Source organism: Parus major, chromosome 1A (assembly GCF_001522545.3).
Source record: "Parus major isolate Abel chromosome 1A, Parus_major1.1, whole genome shotgun sequence".
NCBI lineage: Eukaryota > Metazoa > Chordata > Aves > Passeriformes > Paridae > Parus > Parus major.
Genome location: NC_031773.1, coordinates 13,044,277 through 13,064,479, shown reverse-complemented (window position 1 = coordinate 13,064,479; position 20,203 = coordinate 13,044,277). Strand labels below are relative to the sequence as shown.

At 38.4% G+C, this 20,203-nt stretch overlaps 1 protein-coding gene across 1 annotated transcript in view; it reads right to left on the bottom strand.

Annotated features, from left to right (window-relative positions):
* The window catches only part of PRKAR2B (protein kinase cAMP-dependent type II regulatory subunit beta), a 75,594-nt gene that overhangs the window by 33,991 nt on the left and 21,400 nt on the right, over positions 1–20,203 (bottom strand). Inside the window, exon 2 of the mRNA XM_015627189.3 lies at positions 13,176–13,211. Within this exon, the coding sequence (XP_015482675.1) occupies positions 13,176–13,211 (36 nt within the window). The remainder of the gene's footprint in view (positions 1–13,175; positions 13,212–20,203) is intronic.

The window sequence follows — 20,203 nt, the reverse complement described above, 5'->3', positions numbered from 1 at the left end:
TAGTTATTTTAAAAATAAAAATATGGATCAAAGATGGAATGCAAATCTCTCAAGTCTCACAGCAATAGACATAAATTATAAAGACATTACTGCTTTAAACAAAAAGAACGGGATGCACCATGAAGAAGAAAATCTGCCTAAGCAGAAAGTATTTAATCTCTGCAGAGTGGCTGCAGGATCCAACACTTCTCTGAGTTTGCTACAGCTTGTGCTGTAACCTGCTCCTCCCTCCGAAAATGAGGCAGGGTCAGGTACTGAGTCCTTGCAAGTACTGCCAAGGAAAAATAATGTGTGATCTACAGTAAGGAGGAGGATGTATAGAAACACTGTCAATAACTATGTAGAGTATCACCTACAGAAAAACACAATAAGTTATTGATGATAACAAAACTATCTAAAATAGACATGAATTTCTACTGTAACACCTATAGTTAAGAAACAGGCTTTTCATATTTTTATTTATTCTTTTTCAAGAACAGTTCAAAATAAAATGTTTCTTATTATGCTGTCACCACTGAAAACCTAAGAAAAGGCTCAGTGCAAGAGGGAAGATAAAAAAATACAGCGAACTGTTGATGAAATTTTAAGATCTTCCTCATAATATAAACACATTCATAACTTCTCAACAAAATAAACTCACCTTTAAAAACTAAAAATTTTTAAAAATCAGTCAAACCTTCATTAAAAAAATAAATATTGCCACAGGTTTCAGTGGGCACAGCAGAAGGCCCCCAGCATATTTTTAAGCCCTCATGAAGTTAAATGTTTTTAACATAATATACCCATATATACACATCTGTATCTGTATCAATACACGTCTGTGTCTGTACCAGCTAAAGGATCAATGACTCTACTGGAAAACAGAATAGTAAGTCTTCATTGCACACAATCCTCCCCAAAAATAAGTGGACAACATGAAGGCATGCCACTCCCAGTTCATTTTGTGCAGAAAACAAAATAAAAACGTAGGTTAAAACCCTCCAAAAGTTATGATGCTAAACATTTGGTTGTTAGCAAAGGGGTGCACATCCCTGATGGCTGGTAAAAAATTGCCTCCATTAATCCAGCCAGCCCAGGGTTACATTACTCCTTTCCATTAAGCCACTTACATAGCTCTACCCACCTGCACCAATGTGCTGTTTCACAATCCAGTCATTAAAGTGCGTTGATTTTACCTCAGGAAGGAAGGACGGTGGTAGTTTTAACTTTGCAGTCATGAAACCAACACCAGGAAGAATAATAGAGAAGTTTCATTAAAAAGAAGTATTCATTAAAAATGGCAGCATGGGGAAGTAAATACAGAGTTCCCGCTGGCATCACTCGTATGATAAATGCACTAAGAAACCCAGTCGTCAGATGTGATTGCAACCAGTCTATAAATAGCGACAATTCCAATTGCTCATATAAATAATGCCTTTGCAAATGATCTCTCCATCATGTTGTGTTTTGATTAAAGAGCCCTGCATAAGAAGTGTGACATGAACAGAAATGCCCCTGAAATTTGCTTCCTCTCTTGCACAATACAACCAGTTACCACCTCAACCTCCAGCCAACTGAGCACCTCCTTTCTCATTCAAATTGATGGGATATATTTAGAGCTTGTAAAAAATAAGGCCTAGTCCTGAACATAAAGGTGTGAAAATTCATGATAGAAAAGGTAACTCATGATCAGTCAATTACAGCTTCTGGTGTACAAGGTTTTTTTCTATTTAATAATTCAAGCTTAATGCAAAGCTTTTAATGATAAATTTTAAAGCTATTTTGTCATGTATGCAGTTCTTAAACTAAAAGTCACCCAACATTGGAACTGATTTTGCTTCAGCTTTGAAAATGTCACAGGTATTGAAAAAACTTTCTCCAACTCCAAATAAGGATGGCATTATGGCCAAAAGTGAACCACAAAATAGTATATCCTAACAACTATTTGCCAGAAATATATGGCTATGCCAGAATTATGAGTATTAGTGGTGTTTTTCAGTAATCAAAATTATATAAATCCAGTTACCATAAGAATCATAGAATCATTAAGGCTAGAAAAGACCTCCAAGATCATCAAGTCCAACCTTTGTTCTAATACCACCATACCCACTAAACATCGATTCATTCTTTGAACACTTGCAGGGATAGGGACTCCATCACTTCCCTGGGCAGCCTGTTCCAATGCTTCATGACTCTAGGTGAAGAAATTTTTCCCAATGTCCAATGTGTATGTCCCCTGGTGCAACTGAGGGTCATTTCCCCTTGTCACTTGTTCACTGGGAGAAGACATTGACTCTCACCCAGCTACAACCTCCTTTCCAGGAGTTATAGACCCTGATAAGAACTCCCCTGAGCCTCCTTTTCTCTAGGCTGAACACCCCCAGCTCCCTCAGCTGCTCCTTGTAGGGCTTGTGCTCCAGACCCTTCCCCAGCTGGGTTGTCTTTCTCTGGACTTGCTCCAGCATCTCCATGTCTTTGTGGTAGTGAGGGGCCCAAAACTGAACACTGGTGTGTCCTTGGCAGTGCCAAGTACAGGAGAAAGTAACTTTTTAATAGAATAAAAACATTCTGTAACTTTATATATTTTATTTTTTTAAATGTATTTTTTTGTGAAAAGTAAAGTTGGCACACTCTTGAAAAATTTGCTATTTAAATCAAGAATTTCAAACAAGTGTCAGTGCACTATATCACAATTTTAAATCATTTTCACCCCAACCTGATCATCAAAATAAAAATTAAAAATGAAAAAGTAATTTGGAAAATCATCACCACAACAACTGGCAAAGAAAGCCAGCTGGCACGCCTGAGACTTTGTCTGCACAAGGGCTACTCATAAAGAAAACATGTAAGAAATCCTGCTTATAAAGTTAGAATACATAAATGAATGATAGTATGTGACAAAATGGCTTATGGCTTTTAGGGAAGTAGAGAAAATACCATTACTTAGTGGGTTGTATTTATTGTCAAATATTTTTTCCAAATTAATACCTTTTTCAACAAAATCGTTAACATTATATTCCACTTAAAGCATCTCTCTACACCAACAGTTACACACTCTACTTTGCTAGATTTACCTGATTTAAAAAGCTGAAAAACATAAACCATAAGCTTGTGTGCCATTCAATTAAGTGCTTTATATGTAAATTTCTCAGGACAGTTTTTTGTTCTGTGTTAGGTGACAGTAATATCCGTTGTTGTGTGGGGAATTAAATTATTCCTGTTACTTTAAACTTTAAATCTACAGTTTCTTGACCATTCCACAGTCCAGTTCTGTGCAGAAGGTTTTAAACAACTGGTTTCAGAGTCAGGTGTGAGGATACCATGAGCTCCATAATCACATCAGCAGGTACAGAGCATTAGCATGGCGATATACACCTCTACATTTGTGTCAGACTGCAGCAAACCAGCCTCTAATAGCAGGCAGCCTTTGTCTCCTTTATGCAGCACAGCTTTTATACCATCACATGTTTTAATCTGCCTTCCCTTTCAGGGCAGGTTTTCTGCAGAGATGGGAATGTGCACAGTGCAGGCAGCGAGGGTGTCTCACACCCAACAAGCACTGCTGCTGGGCACTTGGTGGTAGGCGTACCACAAAGGATTTGAAATCCCACTTAATTGTTCTTTTTGACTGCATCAAGCATAGGCTTCCTACTCCTCTTTTCCAGGCCCTTGCTAACCCAGTGTATCAGCAATTGTCACACTCTGTTGCTCCTGCCTCTGCTTTGCTACTGTGACAGCTGCGTGACCATTCTCCAACAGCATTTTAGTATCTTTCACACATGGACTGTGTTTCTTGCACTGACCCATAAGAACTGTACCACTCTCCCTTCCTCATTCTTGCAACAGACCAATTTCCTGGATGGCATATTAAAGAAGCCACCTGTGCTGGTCTAATAAGTCCCATACATATCAGGATGAACAATGGGATACTCCATACTTGTTCTTCCTACACAATTTGACTTGCAGAGTTAAGAAAGCCAATTAACAAAACGTACAGTCCTCACCAACGTGCAATAACACATTCGTGTTGTTGGGCACTACTGAACCACAATGACAATTTGGATTCTCTGCTGTAATTACTCACGAACCAACCGATCCCAGGAGCACACCTCAAGATCTTTCAGATTAGGATCTCTTCTTTTTCATTGTAATTATGCCACACAGTAGGCGTAAGCATTTCTCTTCTTCTTTATTAGGTGTTTTGCATTTGAAGCATTCCTTCACATTAACCATGAGAAAATGTGATTGATTCTGTGATACGTCTAAAAATCCTACAGAACAATAGGTAAGCATTATATAGGGAGACATTTCTGCTATGTTCTTTATAAATACATGCACAGACATTTTTGTCAGCTGTTGGCTGATTCTTTGACTTCATCTATTTGAACCTAAACCCCAAAGTTGTGATGGCTGGCATTCCCCAGGAACTTATTCACCAATGGATAGTGTAAATGGAGCAGTTTTTTAAAATAAAGAATAAGATTAGTGCTTATCTTCTCAGTAAGGAAAATGCCTGAAAAAATTAAATTGTATGCATGACTACCTTTGATATTAGTATATTACTATGATGATATATTGCTATATGTAATATATGACTATGATGGGATAGACCAAAAAAAAGTGAACAAAAGACTAAGTGTATTCAGCTGTGAACCAACTGGAACAGGTGTGAAAGCAGTCCCCAGATCAATGCTAGCAGAAAAAATATGTCTCTTCCTGTTGCTCACTGGCAAGAATATGAGAATCTAGAAAGTAATGATTATTTAGGACTTCCCCCTTTTAGTGTTCCAAATCCCCAGCTCAGAGAGCACAGTTTTGCTAGAGTATTGCTCCAATTGGAAGCTGTATTTTCAAAACTCAGACTGTGATAGCAGGAGAGAAAAGGGCTGATAAGTAGGCATTGAATTTGTGCCTTAAAGATGCATTCATCACTTACTATAGTGACTGCTGCATGCAAAACAATGGTAAGGGTATAAACTCCAAATTTTGTTGCAGTGTGTAGCTGATGTTCAGAGTGAAAGATGGTTTCAAAGACTGACTGAAGCTTTGCATTTAGAATGATGGGTTTCCTCTTCTGTGATTGGTTATTTAAAAGTGAATCTCCAAATTTTCATTATTTTCTTGTGTATCTAGAAGGGAAAGAGTTAGTGTTTCCATGCAATCTCAGGTTTAACAAGAAAACTAAACAAGGCTCAAACAATTCCATTTAATATTTCCTCTGACAAGCCATTTTTCTTTATTTTCTCATGGAGTTCTGCTTCCTATTCTACATAATAAATACATACAATTTTCCTCATTAGTGGATTGTGGCATTGTAGCAAAGAAAAATTGTAGTAATTTTTCACTCTGGCATGCTCATTATAATTCTTCACAATAATTGTGAAGACACCAGAAATCAATCTTTTTCACTTTCACACAAAATTGTTATTAGAACAAGAATTATTCACCTTAACCCCTTAAGGATGCATTCACATTAATGCAACAAATACTGTTATTCCATTTTGAACAACTTGCTACGTAAAACATGCCTTGTCTTACTCATCTTTTATCCTTCAGAAGAAATCTTCTATAGCATGAAGGTCAAACCACATGAAGTCACAGATGGAATGGAGTTGTTTTGGAAAACTGGTAAGCAGATACAACAGCCTACAGGTTCATGCTCTATCAGTTACAGTGGAGGGAGCATACCTCCCTAGCCTCACACAAGTGTGGAAGAACAATATAGCAACCAAAGAGGAGCTTATCATAGACACAGACACTGAAATATTTTAAAGAAAAAAGATCAGAACTCTTAAATAATGACTATCAATACACTCCTGTTCCACATTTATTTTAAAATCCTTCCTCTTTCTTTCAGCAACATGAATCCATTCTCATTAAAAAAAAACATTATTTTATTTGTTTCAAAACCATGAGTTATGAGAATCCTGATAAAAGCATTGAAAGGTTATTAACTTCTCTGATCATGGGTTATTGGGATCTCTAAGATCACCAATAATGAATGCAAACTTAGAAGCAGGTTAAAACAGAAAATTGTTGAGGTTTAAGAATTTACTGCTCCCACTGAGACTCTCCAAACCATGCTGCTACTCACACATTTCTCTTCCCCCTGCAGTGGGCAGGAGAGGAGAACTGGAGGCACAAAAGGTAAAGATCATGGGTTGAGATTAGAGCAATTTACTGGAAACAGCAAAAAGATAAGGAAAGAACAGTAACAGCAACAATATTAATAACAAAAGTGTGTAAAAAAGAGGGAGTGAGCCACATGCAGAAAGTGCTCAGCACGGAGCTCAACTTGACTGCAGTTGCCCTGACTGCTCCCTCCAGTTCAGAACCAGTGTTATCCACCCGCTCCCTCCAGTTCAGAACCGGCGTTATCCAACCATTGCCTCTGGCTCAGAACCAGTGTTATCCACCCACTCCCTCCAGCTCAGAACCAGTGTTATCCACCCACTCCCTCCAGCTCAGAACCGGTGTTATCCAGCCATGGCCTCTGGCTCAGAATGGTGCCACCACACCCCTGCCTCCACCACACTCACTCACCCACACCAGGCTCCAGCAGGGTCCTGGGCACAGTCCCAAACAGGACCATTCCCAAATAGTGTTATGGATGAGGCCATGCTGCTGGCTGCAGGTAGGGCTTGACATATAAAACACTTTTCCATACCCATCTTATTTACCAGTTACACACAAAATGGGTTTAAAGGTATTGGTCAATCAGTCTAACAACTTGATACCTTGCTAGGTACCTTGCTAGGATGTCTGAGCTCTTCCTCAAACAGGCTGGGCAACTCTCCATACAGACAAATTTGATTCATATTTCAACACCAATGTTTATGTTTATGTTTCATATGTCTGAAACAAGACCAACCCAAATAGCTGAAAAAACTACAATGAATAATTTTATTGATACAAACCCACATGCAGAATGCTTTCCAAAGGTAATACTAAGACAGCAGGAAAAATTACAATTCCCTATAAAGAGGTATACACAGCAATTTGTGAACTCAAAACTCAACTCTCCTATTTTCTAAAGAAACAGTTGCTATCTAGCTTTACCAGCTTGTGGAATTTAAAAATTACTACTCTGTACATTTTAGTCAGTTTATAAATTCAGTCAAGAATTGTATGATTGCAGAGACATCTTTGCCTTATAGTATGCATCTACAAAATCTCTTATTAAGCCCTAAGTGTTATGATAAAAATAGCTTAAAGATAGCTGTATCTAAAACATGGCATGGCATTAATTTGCAATAGTTTGCCTATTTCTATAACTCAGCTCCATCAATGGGCTCTGAAAAATTCATATTCGATCATGTATACAAGAAAACACTTTGCTACAACCTGCTAGAATCTATGTTTCAGGTTTTGGAGTTTTAAAAGAGGAATAAATGAAAGTCGAATATGAACCACTTAAAAACTTCATGAAGTAATGCAGATAGCCCAGATTTTTTCTTTTGAACAATACTACTGTCCAACTATACAATGTAATATGTAAGAGTTTTTGTATACATTCAATGCAAATGAGAGAGGAGAAAGTTTCACGGGCAGAATCTGTCACTAGAACAGCCAAAACAATTGAACCCAGAAGGAGGCAGAAGAGCTTCTGAGCACACATGCTCTTCTTCAGATCCGCACCAAACACAACAAATCTCAAGGTAACAACAGGACAGGAACAAATACTCCCAAGTTTAACATCATGATGTTATTTATCAAACATTCTGAATTGAAACAGTGGTTAGGAGGGAAATGAGCATTCTTTAATGAGCATTTAGGAGTGTTCGTTAAGCATTGAGGGCTATGTTAATACTTCATTTTTCTACAGGAACTCTTCTCAAATTGCCAGAAAATATAAGAGGGAAACAAGAGCAATTTAAACTCTTGTTTCTGTGACTGTCTCATTTGCAGAAGGGCACAGCAAATAGTCTATGCAAGAAGAACTAAAGAAAGAAAGTTGGATCAATTAATTATGGATCATATGGAAAACAGCTTTTATCACTAACTTTCCACAGACCCAGAAGTGTTGTGGGGCAGATTCTGAGATCAGTTCTTCATTCCCAAGAGTCAAAGAGCCAGCAGTGGAGGCAGCCAGGAGGGCCAAGCATGTCTTGAGGGCATCAGGCACAGGATCGCCAGCCAGGCAAAGGAGGGGATTGTCCTGCTCTGCACTGCACTGGTACAGCCTCATCTCCAGTGCTGAGAGCAGTTTTGGGTGCCTCAATAAAGATCTAAAGCCATTACAGAATGTCCAAAGGAGGGCTATGAAGATGCTGAAGGGTCTGAAGGAGAAAGCCAAGGAATGGATGAGGTCACTTGACTTTTTTAGCCTGAAGGAGACAGAGGGGAGACTTCACAGCTGTCCACAGCTTCCTAACAAGGGAAAGGGGATGGGCAGCCACTGATCTCTTCATTCAGGTGACCAGGGACAGGACCCAAAGGAACAGCATGAAGCTGTGTCAGGGAGGTTTAGGTTGGACATTAGGAAAACTTTCTTCACCCAGAGGGTGGTTGGGCATTGGGACAGCTTCCTCACGAAAACGGCCATAGCACCAAGTGTGATGGAGCTCATAAAGCATTTGGGCAATGTCTTGGGCACATGGTGTGACTCTTGGGGTGTCCTCTGCTGGGACAGGAGTTGTACTTTCCTGCCAGCTCAGGATATTTGATGATACATGTGCTTTAAGCAGGACCAGGACCAGACTAAAGCACAGCATTTCTCCTGACCAGTGGCTCTAAGGTACCTACAGCTCACTGCACCACACCCTTATTTTTACTCAGCAAAGGATTTGAGTGCTACAGTGATGGTAATTGTAGGAAGGACACTGACAAGGCACAATATGCCTTCTTTAGTGTACTCTGTTCATGCAATGTAGATACACACTCAAATTCTGATAGCACTTTTTCTTCTGGCTTTCCTCACCACAATGGCACCCTTAGTGCTTGAGTTTTAGTATTAGACAGCACTGTATGTCATCTATGTCCTTGCTTATTTCAGAAATGTGATACATTGAATATTTCAAATTTTACATTAACTACATGTGTGTAATGAACAAAGGTGAATCCAATGTCACTTGAATTCAGTTTGGGGTTTATTCATCACTCAGAAGAAGTAGAACCATTAATTCTTCTTGAAAAACTGGAATTACTAGTTCATCAATAAAATCCTTCATTCTTCTTTCTTCTGTCACTCAATGTGTTTCTACAACAACCCTGCATCCTACCTGAGCATTTCAAAGGGGACTTTACAGCTACTTAATTCCACAACATTATTTTTGGTACAACCCCAGCTTCTGCCTTACTCTATAAAAGGGAATAGCACTTCATTTCAGTATGCTGCCTTTCTCTGACAATTTTTAATATGCCACAGGAAAGTGGGTGCCAATCTTTTTAAGAAAAACTCAATATAGTTGAGTTGATTGAAAAATCAAAAGTGAAATATTGTTCCTAGGGACATTTTCTATTCTTGGTTAGCAATGTCGATTTGCTCTTCCTAAATACTAGTTTATATAAAACCATTTAATTTGATATCACCTATGCTCTTCCATAATTTCAGAAAGCAATTAGCCATTCCTTCACTAACAGGACTCCTGTAGTCTAAATGCAGTAAAATTCACCCTGATTCTTAAGTACTTTGCCATGCTTCCTGCAGGAATTATTAAACTGAAAAGTAGAAGTGATATATATAAATTCTACTCTGGGCATGACTAATCCAGTCCACACAATGGTTCAAAGACATTGCAGACCAAAACTCTTATTTTGTTACTTTCTTCCTAACGGCACCTTACACAAAGTAGAAGAAACTGTTCTGACAAACGTGCTCCCAGATTTTCCCCTGTATGAAGCTGCACAGAACCTCTCACATCCTATCTGAAGGACGAAGGGGTGCCGTTCATGCTCCCCCTTTTTCCACACCCAAGTCTCTTGATTGTCTCAACAGTTGTTTTCCTTTCTCTTCATCTTAGTGCCAGCAGATTTGAAAAGAAAAATTAAGGATTAACTACTTGCAGCTGTCTCATTGTTCATTCTAGTTCTATAAAGTATTTTTAATCTCCTCTTCTTACTAAACTCCTCTTTTTAAGAGTGTAATATCTATTATTCTTTGTGCATAGCCTAGAACAATGGAATGCATTATTAACTAACCTGTGAGTAGCTGTCACCAGCACTAAAAGTGTATTTTATGTATAGAGCCCACATTGCAAATATACACATACATATGAATAAACACACATCAGAGATACCTAATTAGGTAGCTCAATAAATTTTAAGAACTGGAATTCTAGAACAACTCATTTATCCTAGCTTACTTTTGCTTTTTTCCTTACATACCAATGACAGTTCATTAATACATTCTCAGCATGCTAACAGGAACAGCTGTTAAATAATAAATGCTGTACTGTATTATTTTCAGTAGGTGCTTCAGCAATTAAACTCTGGGTGCCTAATTTCTAGCTCAGTTAGGAAAAATAACTGTATCTTATGCAACCAAGTAAAATACTAGGCATTACCCAAGAAGTAACAGAAACATCAAAATACCCATTGTAGAGAATTATTGTTCTCTGTGAAGAAATGTTGGAAACTCAATGCAAATCAAGGCACCAGAACCTCATGTATTTCTGTTTTATTTAAATCTATCCACGCTCAGGCATCACAACTCCTAGGTCTGTGCAAGAAAAGTAGAGAGAACCTATGGGCAGAGGCATGACAAAATGGGGCCCTGAAGTCACACACTCCCAGAATCAGTCTGCAGTATCATTAACAGATGCAACATGAAACCACATTCTACAGCTAACTCTCCGAATATTCACCACAAGCTTGGGGATACATTCACCAGAAGAAAATCTTCAAAAGCACTCAAGAATCAACAATATTGCACATTTCAAATTTTAAAATAACTCTTAGCCAAACAGCCTAAAATTAAAAGAAACTCATATTCAAGGAAAAAAATCCTACATTTCATTTGGTCTGCCTACATAATACATATGGCATTTCCTAAACATGAGAATCAGCTTTGACTACAGAAGGCTGTTAAGCTACCAAGCATAAAAAAAATCAAGCCCAGCAGCTACTATCTAGCTTTTCCCTTTGCAAGGTATCGTGATGGCCTTAATCTACACAGACAACTGTTAAAAGAAATGGATTTAAAAATATGATTAAGACTGCAAGCATCCTTGTGAAATGTTTATATTATCAGCATAGTCTGATTTATATTTTTAATTTTATATCTTATGAAGTTTCTTAAATGTATTGTACTTCTCTGACAGTCATTTATCATTTAAGAAAAGAAAGAACTATCACCTTTCACAGGCTTCCTTCTTTGAAAAATAGTTATTTTAACTATTAAAGCTACCACTAACTTAATAAAATAGTACAAATAGTGGACTGCAGCATTACTTTGTTTGAGCTTGAAATGTATTCACATGATTTACATCTGATTTACTACGCCGCCTGACTCATTATTCCGAATAAGATAACTATTCTACCTCTCCACAACAAGACCAAAATACATGAAATATTAATTCCCTACAGAAATTATTTCCCCGATAATTGCACGAAACTTTCAGACTTATGTTTTTATTTTCCTTTTACAAATAAATGTTAATTTAATATTAAAGAAACATTAAGAATAACTGATTGGGGGCTTTTTGTGTGCAAGTATTAGCTTTTCAAACAATCAAAATCTCTGAATGCAAAAGCTTAACACACATCTGTTAGAAGGACCGCATTCATTAATGTCAGCTATCAATCAGTCACAGCAAAACTCTCCTTAAAACATGAAATCTGATTTGTATAGAGTCCTGCTCACTGTTACTGAGCACTAGTAAACGAATCATTCCTTTCATTTCAAACTACAGTACCTCATGAAGTATTATCCTTAATTAAAACATGAGAATATTTGGAACGAATTACATTTTCTTCCTTGGTGATACACATGTGAAGGTGGTCAGTCACTGGCACAGGTTGCCCAGACCAGCTATGGATGCCCCTGGATCCCTGGAAGTGTCCAAGGCCAGGCTGGGCAGGGCTCTGAGCAACCTGGGATAGCAGAAGGTGTCCCTGCCCATGGCAGGGGGTTGAAGCTGGGTGATCTTTAAGGTTCCTTACAACCCAAACCATTCTATGATTCTATGATATGCTATGCACCAATCCTGCAAATCCTTTTTCTCTACAGCTCCTCAGTAAACCTGAGGATTTTCACTCGTATTTTTACATTGACAAGAGACTACCTGACTGAGGTTGTAACTAGCAAAACCAGAAGTCTGGATAGACTTACTGCATTATTAAATATGTTTATTAAAAATGACCTGAAGTTGAAAACAAACAGCATTTTATACTTGGATGTTAAACATACTGAAATGACTATGAATAGCTCACATCTCCTGCTCTCCTGACTCTTTATGAGTCAGCCATGAGTCTCATTACATTTCATGGTGACTTTTATACCACATTTTCAGATTTGTAGTACTTCAAACAAATAAGATCCAGATTCTGGATCACAATTCAGAAGAAAAAAACCATGAAAAATTAAGCCAAAAGGACATAACACAGCAAAATAAGGAAAGGCCAAGAATATTAACTTTTAACAATACGTAATTTGGAGGGATCTGTTACATGTAATGGAAATAAGGTAAAGTTCTCTGAGCCAGCAAGAACCAAGTTAACTTGAAGAATACACAAAGCGGACCTGGGTGAGGCAGGTGCCCACCCAACACCACACACCACCTTGGCAATGGTGCTTCCAGAGCTGATCTGCCAGCTCTGCACAGCACAACACACCATGCACACAACCCAGCCAGGGTTTGGACAGTGAGATTTCCAGTACAGCTGTACATTTCCTCATGCATAGCTGATCGTGAAATTGCTTTAGGTTTTATAAGGTATAACGCTGCTTACATTCAGTTTATATTCAGTTCTTGCTTTCAACTTTCATATCTGCTAGAACTGAAATAATTTTCTTTAAATTGGGGGGAAGCTTAGGTTTTTAATAAATTCCACAGCAACAAGAAGGTTTCATGCAAGTTCCATGACCTGAAAACTTGGCTACATTTTTCAGTAAAGCAGGTAACAAATTAGAGATTAGCCCAAGTCCAACATCTTTACAGAACATTGACTAATGTCATATTACATTCTACGTGACAGTCACTGTCAGCATAATGTTTCAACTATTATGTAGACAACTGGAACTTCATTCCTCTTACCTGATGCACGTCTGGTGAATCTGTTTACCGCTGGAGCTGAAAGAAAAAAAACATTTTCATTATTTTTGTAGTAGTCTAACTTGCTTTAAACATAACAATGTTACACTTCATTCCAAGTGTGACAACTGCAAACACCAGATTATCATTATTTTTGTATCTTTACAGGAACTAATTTGTATACACTTTAACTTTTAAGTAGCTTTGCAAGAGATGGTACATAGTAACTAAAAAGCTTTCCAGACCATTTTCAGCTTTCTAAGAGTTCCTGTTACTTACTGCTGCTCATGAGTGAATGCGAGACATTTAGAGCTGCATCTCCATTATTTATTGAGTGCACAGAAATTGGCATCTTGCAAACGATAATGCAAACAGGGATTTAAAAAGTATGTAAAAAAATTTACTTCCTTTTTACAAAATATACCTATTGGAAATCTGGCACTAAAGGTACTCTTATAGAGAAAAAGACTAATTTGTAACCCCATTAAAAGATCAACTTTTTCTTTGGCTAACCTTTAAAACTCCTTAGGAAAGTCAATAACAATGCCAACCCCCACCAAAGCCCCAGTGCAAATGTTTTATAGTGCCAACCTGGCACATCTCCAACTGCATGCTGCAAACATTTGAAATCAGACTCCTGTCTTGTTTCCAGCTGGGAGAAACTGCAAAATACAATTTAAAACACATAGCTTTGCCTCTCCTTCATTTCATTTCTAGGTTTACCAGCTTCTTCAAGAGTTACTAGAGATAAATAGGTAAATAGTTTCATATTTTGCCTTCCAAATACCAACTCCAGCCTTCTAATTAGTAAAAACCACTGGTCTTGAACTCTACTTTCATGTGCTGTATTAACTGCTGGAATAAACAGCAAGAAGAAAATCTGAATGACCTAATTTCAAATGTGGGCAGCAGCCACATTAAAAATGTATGCCCTTACAGTGCTTATTAATATTCAACCTTTTAAAACTGCTCTTCATGTTTACACAGAACTGAAAAATTTAAAATATTAACCTTTTTCATTTTATCCCACTAAATTTTATAAGGGAGTTATGCATCATGTCTTGAACACCTAAGCCAAGAGAAAAAAATTGCTCAGAAAACAGAAGAGACAGTAACAACACCCTGAGATGCAAACTGACTTCTTATTCCTTTGGGGACAAAAAACAGAGCAAAGCTACAATTTCTGAGCCACACTCACAGATGGTTTATACAAGCACATACAGGAGTAACAGGTCCAAGTGGCAAAAAAATACACTGGGAAACCTGACTACAGAGGTTTGGAGTGCTAGTCATGAGGAAAGAAACCTCTGGTTAATAAGCTGTTACAAACCCCAAACACATTTATATAGATGAGCACAAGAGTAACATCACCAGCAAAGTTATTTTGAAACAAGGATTCTACTTCCCCTGAATATTTTTCCTTTAAATATAAAGACAAAAAATGTAGACACATTTTTATCAAAACAGACAGCACATTTTATGCAACTGCTGTTTTGTCATATGGGGGCTGTTTGATTCCTCAAAACTGTTTATTTTGTCACTACTGTTATGGGCCAAATTCATTTCAGGACATCATGACTGTCACCATCAGATAGCTGAGTTGTTTCCTCAAGCAAGTAAATTTGCAGCAGGTCTCAGCAGATGTGCTTGTATTTTAAAAAAAATAAAAAAAGAATTGGAATCTGACATATTTCTAACAAGAAAGCATAAAATAATGTTTTTCTCCCATTCAGAAGCTTTCCCCAAACTCAGGGATGGCTTTAGCTGTCATTTTATATATTATCTGTAGAGATGAAGATTTAACTCCTCTAGACAGCTACCTCAGCACATTCCAAAAAAAAAAAAATAAAAAAAGGAACATGTAACACAAAACTAACAATTTGAAACAAGTTACTGGGATTGTCAAAGAAAAAAAGTTCTTTTTCGGCTACATAATTCTAAATTCACTCTTTCATTTGGCTATGAGAAGCTTAGTTTATTGTGCATCAGATTTTACAAATTATTTACTGTTAGAAAAAAAAAAATACCAAGAATGTCAGAACCTTGATCAGCAATTATTTTTGAGCTTATGTGAATAATCAGTGTTTCAGCAGCAACCAGACAAAGCCTTTCAGCCCAGACTGGGATTTCATGGAGGTCATCCAAATGTGTTACTGGGAGATTTAAAAGCAGAACCCACAGTTCTCTGTTATGGAGCAAGCTGAACTACTCTCTATTTTTCTGGTAGCAAATCACAACATACTTCTGTTATCCAGAAAGGTGGAAGATTAGCATACAAGAAAGCCTCAGAAAATAATCAGCCCTACAGGAATGTAGTTGTTTAGGTGTTTTCAGTACAAAGTAGATGAGTGGTCAACCAGGTCATTACTATGTCTGGCAGAATAAGCATAGTAAGGTGGGCAAAAGAAAGTCCAAGATGTATTTTGCTTGAGGAATAAAACAAATACTAAATTGTCTTTCAAACATGTCAGGAGCAGAACAAATAGGCACATCGATAGCAAAAATATTCAATGAGGGATATCCAATGTTCCTCCTGGATCCATACAGCATCAGGAACAGCAGAGATTCCCAGGGAAGAAACACTACTTATTGTGCCTATGATTACCACCTTCCCTGGGTATTTATTTTTAGCCACCATCCCTACTGAGGTCTGAGTTAGGCTGACTCTCAGGTTTGGACTGAGATGACTGTCCTGATTCACATAGCTCAAGTGGAAGTCGTACCCAGAGAGACAGGGATGTCAAGAGACAGTCTTGGCATCCAGGTTGTATTGCGAGGGCAGCTTTGAAATCCCACTCATAGGACACAGGAATATTGTACTTAAATCCACAGGTTCAAGCCACAAGCTACACACATGAAGAAGTGGTGCTTTGTGATTCCCACCCTAGTGCTGCTTCAGCTGCTTCCCAACACTCTGCTCCCCTCTCTCCTCTCAGCCATGTCCACAGGCAGGTTCCCAGGACTCCCAGTGCCTGCCTGCAGGCACAGCAGAGAGCAGCTGGCTTTGTGCTCTGCAGGCTGCCCAGGGACTGCTCTCTACAACGTGAAACCCAGGCAGCCTGTGGGAGGGTTACTCCATCCTTAATAACATGTCAGATGCAACACTGCTGACTCACACCAGTTCACAGCCCCAGTTTTCCACCAGGGGTAAGTGTGGGAAGGGAATGGGCACAAGGCAATTCCTATGTGGCTATTGAAGTTAACTCTATAGCAAAAATATACTTAATCTTACAGGTTATAGTGACATTGTGCTGAGGGCTGCTTGCTCAAAATGATTCAACTCAAACAACTTGCTAGGAAAAAAACACAGTAACCTACAGTGCCACATGCATCCCCACTAACATGTGCAAAAGGTAGAAGGAACAAAACCCATGGATTGCAAAATCTCACCATTGCAAAAGTCAGGGATTTTTCCCAATAAAAGGCATAAACAGACATACAGATAAATTCAGAACATGTCTGGTGACATTTAATATTTTTTTTCAGTATCAGAAAGAGTGCTGTATAACAACAAATAATGTACAGCTGTGCACAGAGAATCTTGTTTACAAGCTTGGTATCACTCCAATATTGAATGTGACTCTTCATGCTCTACTTTGTTTCAACCAAAATCTATTACAAACTTCACAGGGGAAAATTATCAGGGGGTGGGGTGGGAGTGTGTGAGAGAAATGACAGAGGTCTGTATCCTGATGAAGTTTGGATTAAATTCCCATTTGAAAATGCACAAACTTACATGACATTCCAGTATTTGATTCTTAGCACTACATAAGAGAGAATTCCACTATCTCACTTGTTAGCAACTGAAATTCATGTTTGAAAATCCTTGCTCAGAGAACTGTATGGAAGTACAGCTTCTAAAATATTTTGGCAGTACAGATCAAGCAAATAAATATAAATAATTGGTAAATTATCAAGAGCAGCATAACTTTGTAAGTAGAGGAGAAAATGGGTGTCTGTGGGGTGGTTTGTAGAGTAGCAAGACAAAGAAGATAATGCTAATAAAGGATCCCTACCTGGGCATCCTCTAGATGGTTAACCTGTTCTGATAGCCTGAGCTCTTTTTGCAAACTCACAATTTAAGTATTTTTTTAAACTGCCAGAGATTCTTGTGCCATTAATGTCACCTGAAATAAGAGGCTGAACACATCACAGATATTAGACATGCAGCCTTCCTAAGAAGTCAGGGACTGTAAGCCTGTAAGGGATTGAAGAAGAGGCTCTTTGTATCAGGGGCTGTTAGGGACATGCCTGAGCACTCTCTGACAACCAGGCTGCAAACTGGTGCTTCCTGCAGGTCTGCAAAGCACAGCAGACACATCTCCAGGTGTGCTGCAGAGCACATAGAACCCCACGTGTGCCCAAGCCAGGGTGAGCTCACCCCACTCCCTGCAGCTGCCCCAGGGCACAGAGTCCTGCAGGAGACTGCTCACTCTCCTGCCACATTTACAGCACCCCAAGGTAATGCTCTTTCACAGAAAAAACACACAAAGCCAAAATGCCTGCTCAAAGTGACAAGGGCTGGCAGGGGATTAATGATTACTCTTCAGTGTCAGTAAAAATCAGAACACTTTCCACAAGCCTCGCTTTCAATTAGCCACTGCAATTTTTTCATATGGCAAAGGACTAAACCCCCTTTAAAAAAAGAAAAACAAATAAATTTAAAAAAAAAAAACCTCAAAAATTAAACTAAGCTATTACATGTTTAAAACCTTCAAATCTGGCAGCCCATAGCCCCAAACCCTATCCTTATTTGCAAAACAGGAATACTGTGAATGTAGCTTAATGGCTAGACAAATATCCACACCATGGTGTGTCCTCCTGTGGAAAGTGCAAATGCCCCAGGTGAAGTTAGGAAACAAATGTCATATCCAAATCATGCACTTTTTTCTATCCTATTGAAGACAAAACTGTGTGAAAGCTCTCAAGGACCTCATTGAGGTCAATGGATCAAACCTAGTCCAAATGAACAATAGACTGATAACCTGCTCTCAACACACTGTCTGATTTTATTCCATTTAACTCTAGTGTTTTCAGTAGAGTTATTCCTGATTTACCTATGGTCTTTTCATTATATACCTCAAAATCCCAGGCTAAATTTTAACTGATGAGGGTCATGGACAATATATGTTCCACCGCTTCAGTTCCAAGCTTACCTATTTCTCAAAGGTCTCAACTTTCAGAAAATTTTAAATTATGCTTGTTGCAATCATATTCCTATATTACGCTAATTAATATTCATTTGTCTTCTTTCACAAATAATTATTAATTAGAATAACCTAATCAGAACAAGAGCAAAATCAAATCTAAATGAATGCTTCTCTAAAATACACACTTTAGTCAGATTCATGTTTTTATGTCCCAGATGGAGGAAACAGAGTTAACTCCCCACTATTCAGGACAATGATAGGCTGGGACACCATGGATAATAACAGTAATTTGGAGCCCCTCTAATTTCCCTCCATCACAGGAAAATTCACTTTAGATTAGGAGTAATCCAGATAGAATGATTGTTTCAGAGGCTGAGACCAACACAAGACAATACAGTTATGTTAATGCACCTTCACACTGATAAAACTTCACAAAATCTCAAGGAAAGCATGACAAATTCACTGACAGTTTGAAGAAACGACTCTGACAAAGGAGGGAGTTGCCAGGTCTATGGAGAAGGGTTCTTGTCTTTTCTCTGTGAAAGGTTACGACAACTGTGAGGAATGAGAAAGGATGAGCACAGCAAATACACAGCTATTATTTGGAAGCCAAACAAACAATCCTGGAACGGACTAAACTAAATTTCTAAACATTTGTATTTCTGAAAATTTAACAGCAATGGTAATATTTTAATAATGAAATACATTAAGTATGTTTTATTATTCCCCTCACCAAATAAGTCAGTCTCAGAATGATTTTCTTTTATTATTATTATTATTAAAAACAAAATTGAAGAACAGCTGCATATAGGCTTGGCCTTTACACAAAGGGAAAAGGTAAATCATAGCCACAGGTGCTCCCTATATGTACCAGTCAGCCAAAGAACCCGACAGGTTGGACAGCAACACTGCCACCAAATTTCCCAGTAAACAAATCTTAACATCTCAAGAATATCTGAAGCCCACTCCAAAACTGATTAGCCTCGGTGAAGAGTACCCACAGTTCCTGAAAGGGTAGGGTCTGCACACAGAGGGACCTGGCTCCATCCAAAGAAAGGTGTGTTGTTGGAAGGCATTGCAAGTACACACTTTCAGGAGAGGGCTCCCTAAGGAGTTGAGACTGCTCCATAGCTGTGGAGACAGAGTGCACATGGACACAGGTATTCACATACACAGCAGAATGCAGGCAGTGAGGCATGAAGACAACACAGGCTTTCAGTGAATCCTGTAGACTGAGAAGCTGAAGATGGGGGAGAAACAGCACTCTAGTCGTAGCATTTATCTGCTACTGGGAGAAGAGAGAGAATAATTTTGCTGTTGCAAGAAAAGTAGATGTTGGCAAGAAAACATGGTTTCATCATAAAATATATTTATTTTTTAATTAAAAATTACATCTACAGGTCATTTCATCAGGTCCCATTAATTTGTACACATTCAAATTCCTCAAAATATTTTGAACCTGACCTCCTACAGCAGGTGGTTCTTCATTCTCCCAGTCCCTTCTGGGACTTGAAGTCTTCTGCAACTTGGCTGGAGCATTTGCCAGCTTCTTCACATACAGATATCAGATCTCCCATTTCCTTCTGGCAAAGACTCACGTTTTCCTTGGTCTTTCTTTTATCGCAAACATATCTATTGAAACTTACCTTGTTGCCCTTGACATCCCTGGCCAGACTTAATTCTTTCAGGGCTTTAGCTTTCCTAACCTGACCCCTGACTGCTCAGACAATCTCCCTGTGTTCCTCTCAGGCTACCTGTCCTTGCTTCCACCTGCTGCAGGCTTCTTTTTTGTGTTTGAGTTTATCCAGGATCTCTTTGTTCATCCATAGAGGCCCTCTAGCCACTTGATTTCTTCTTTGTTAGGAAGCATCACTCCTGAGC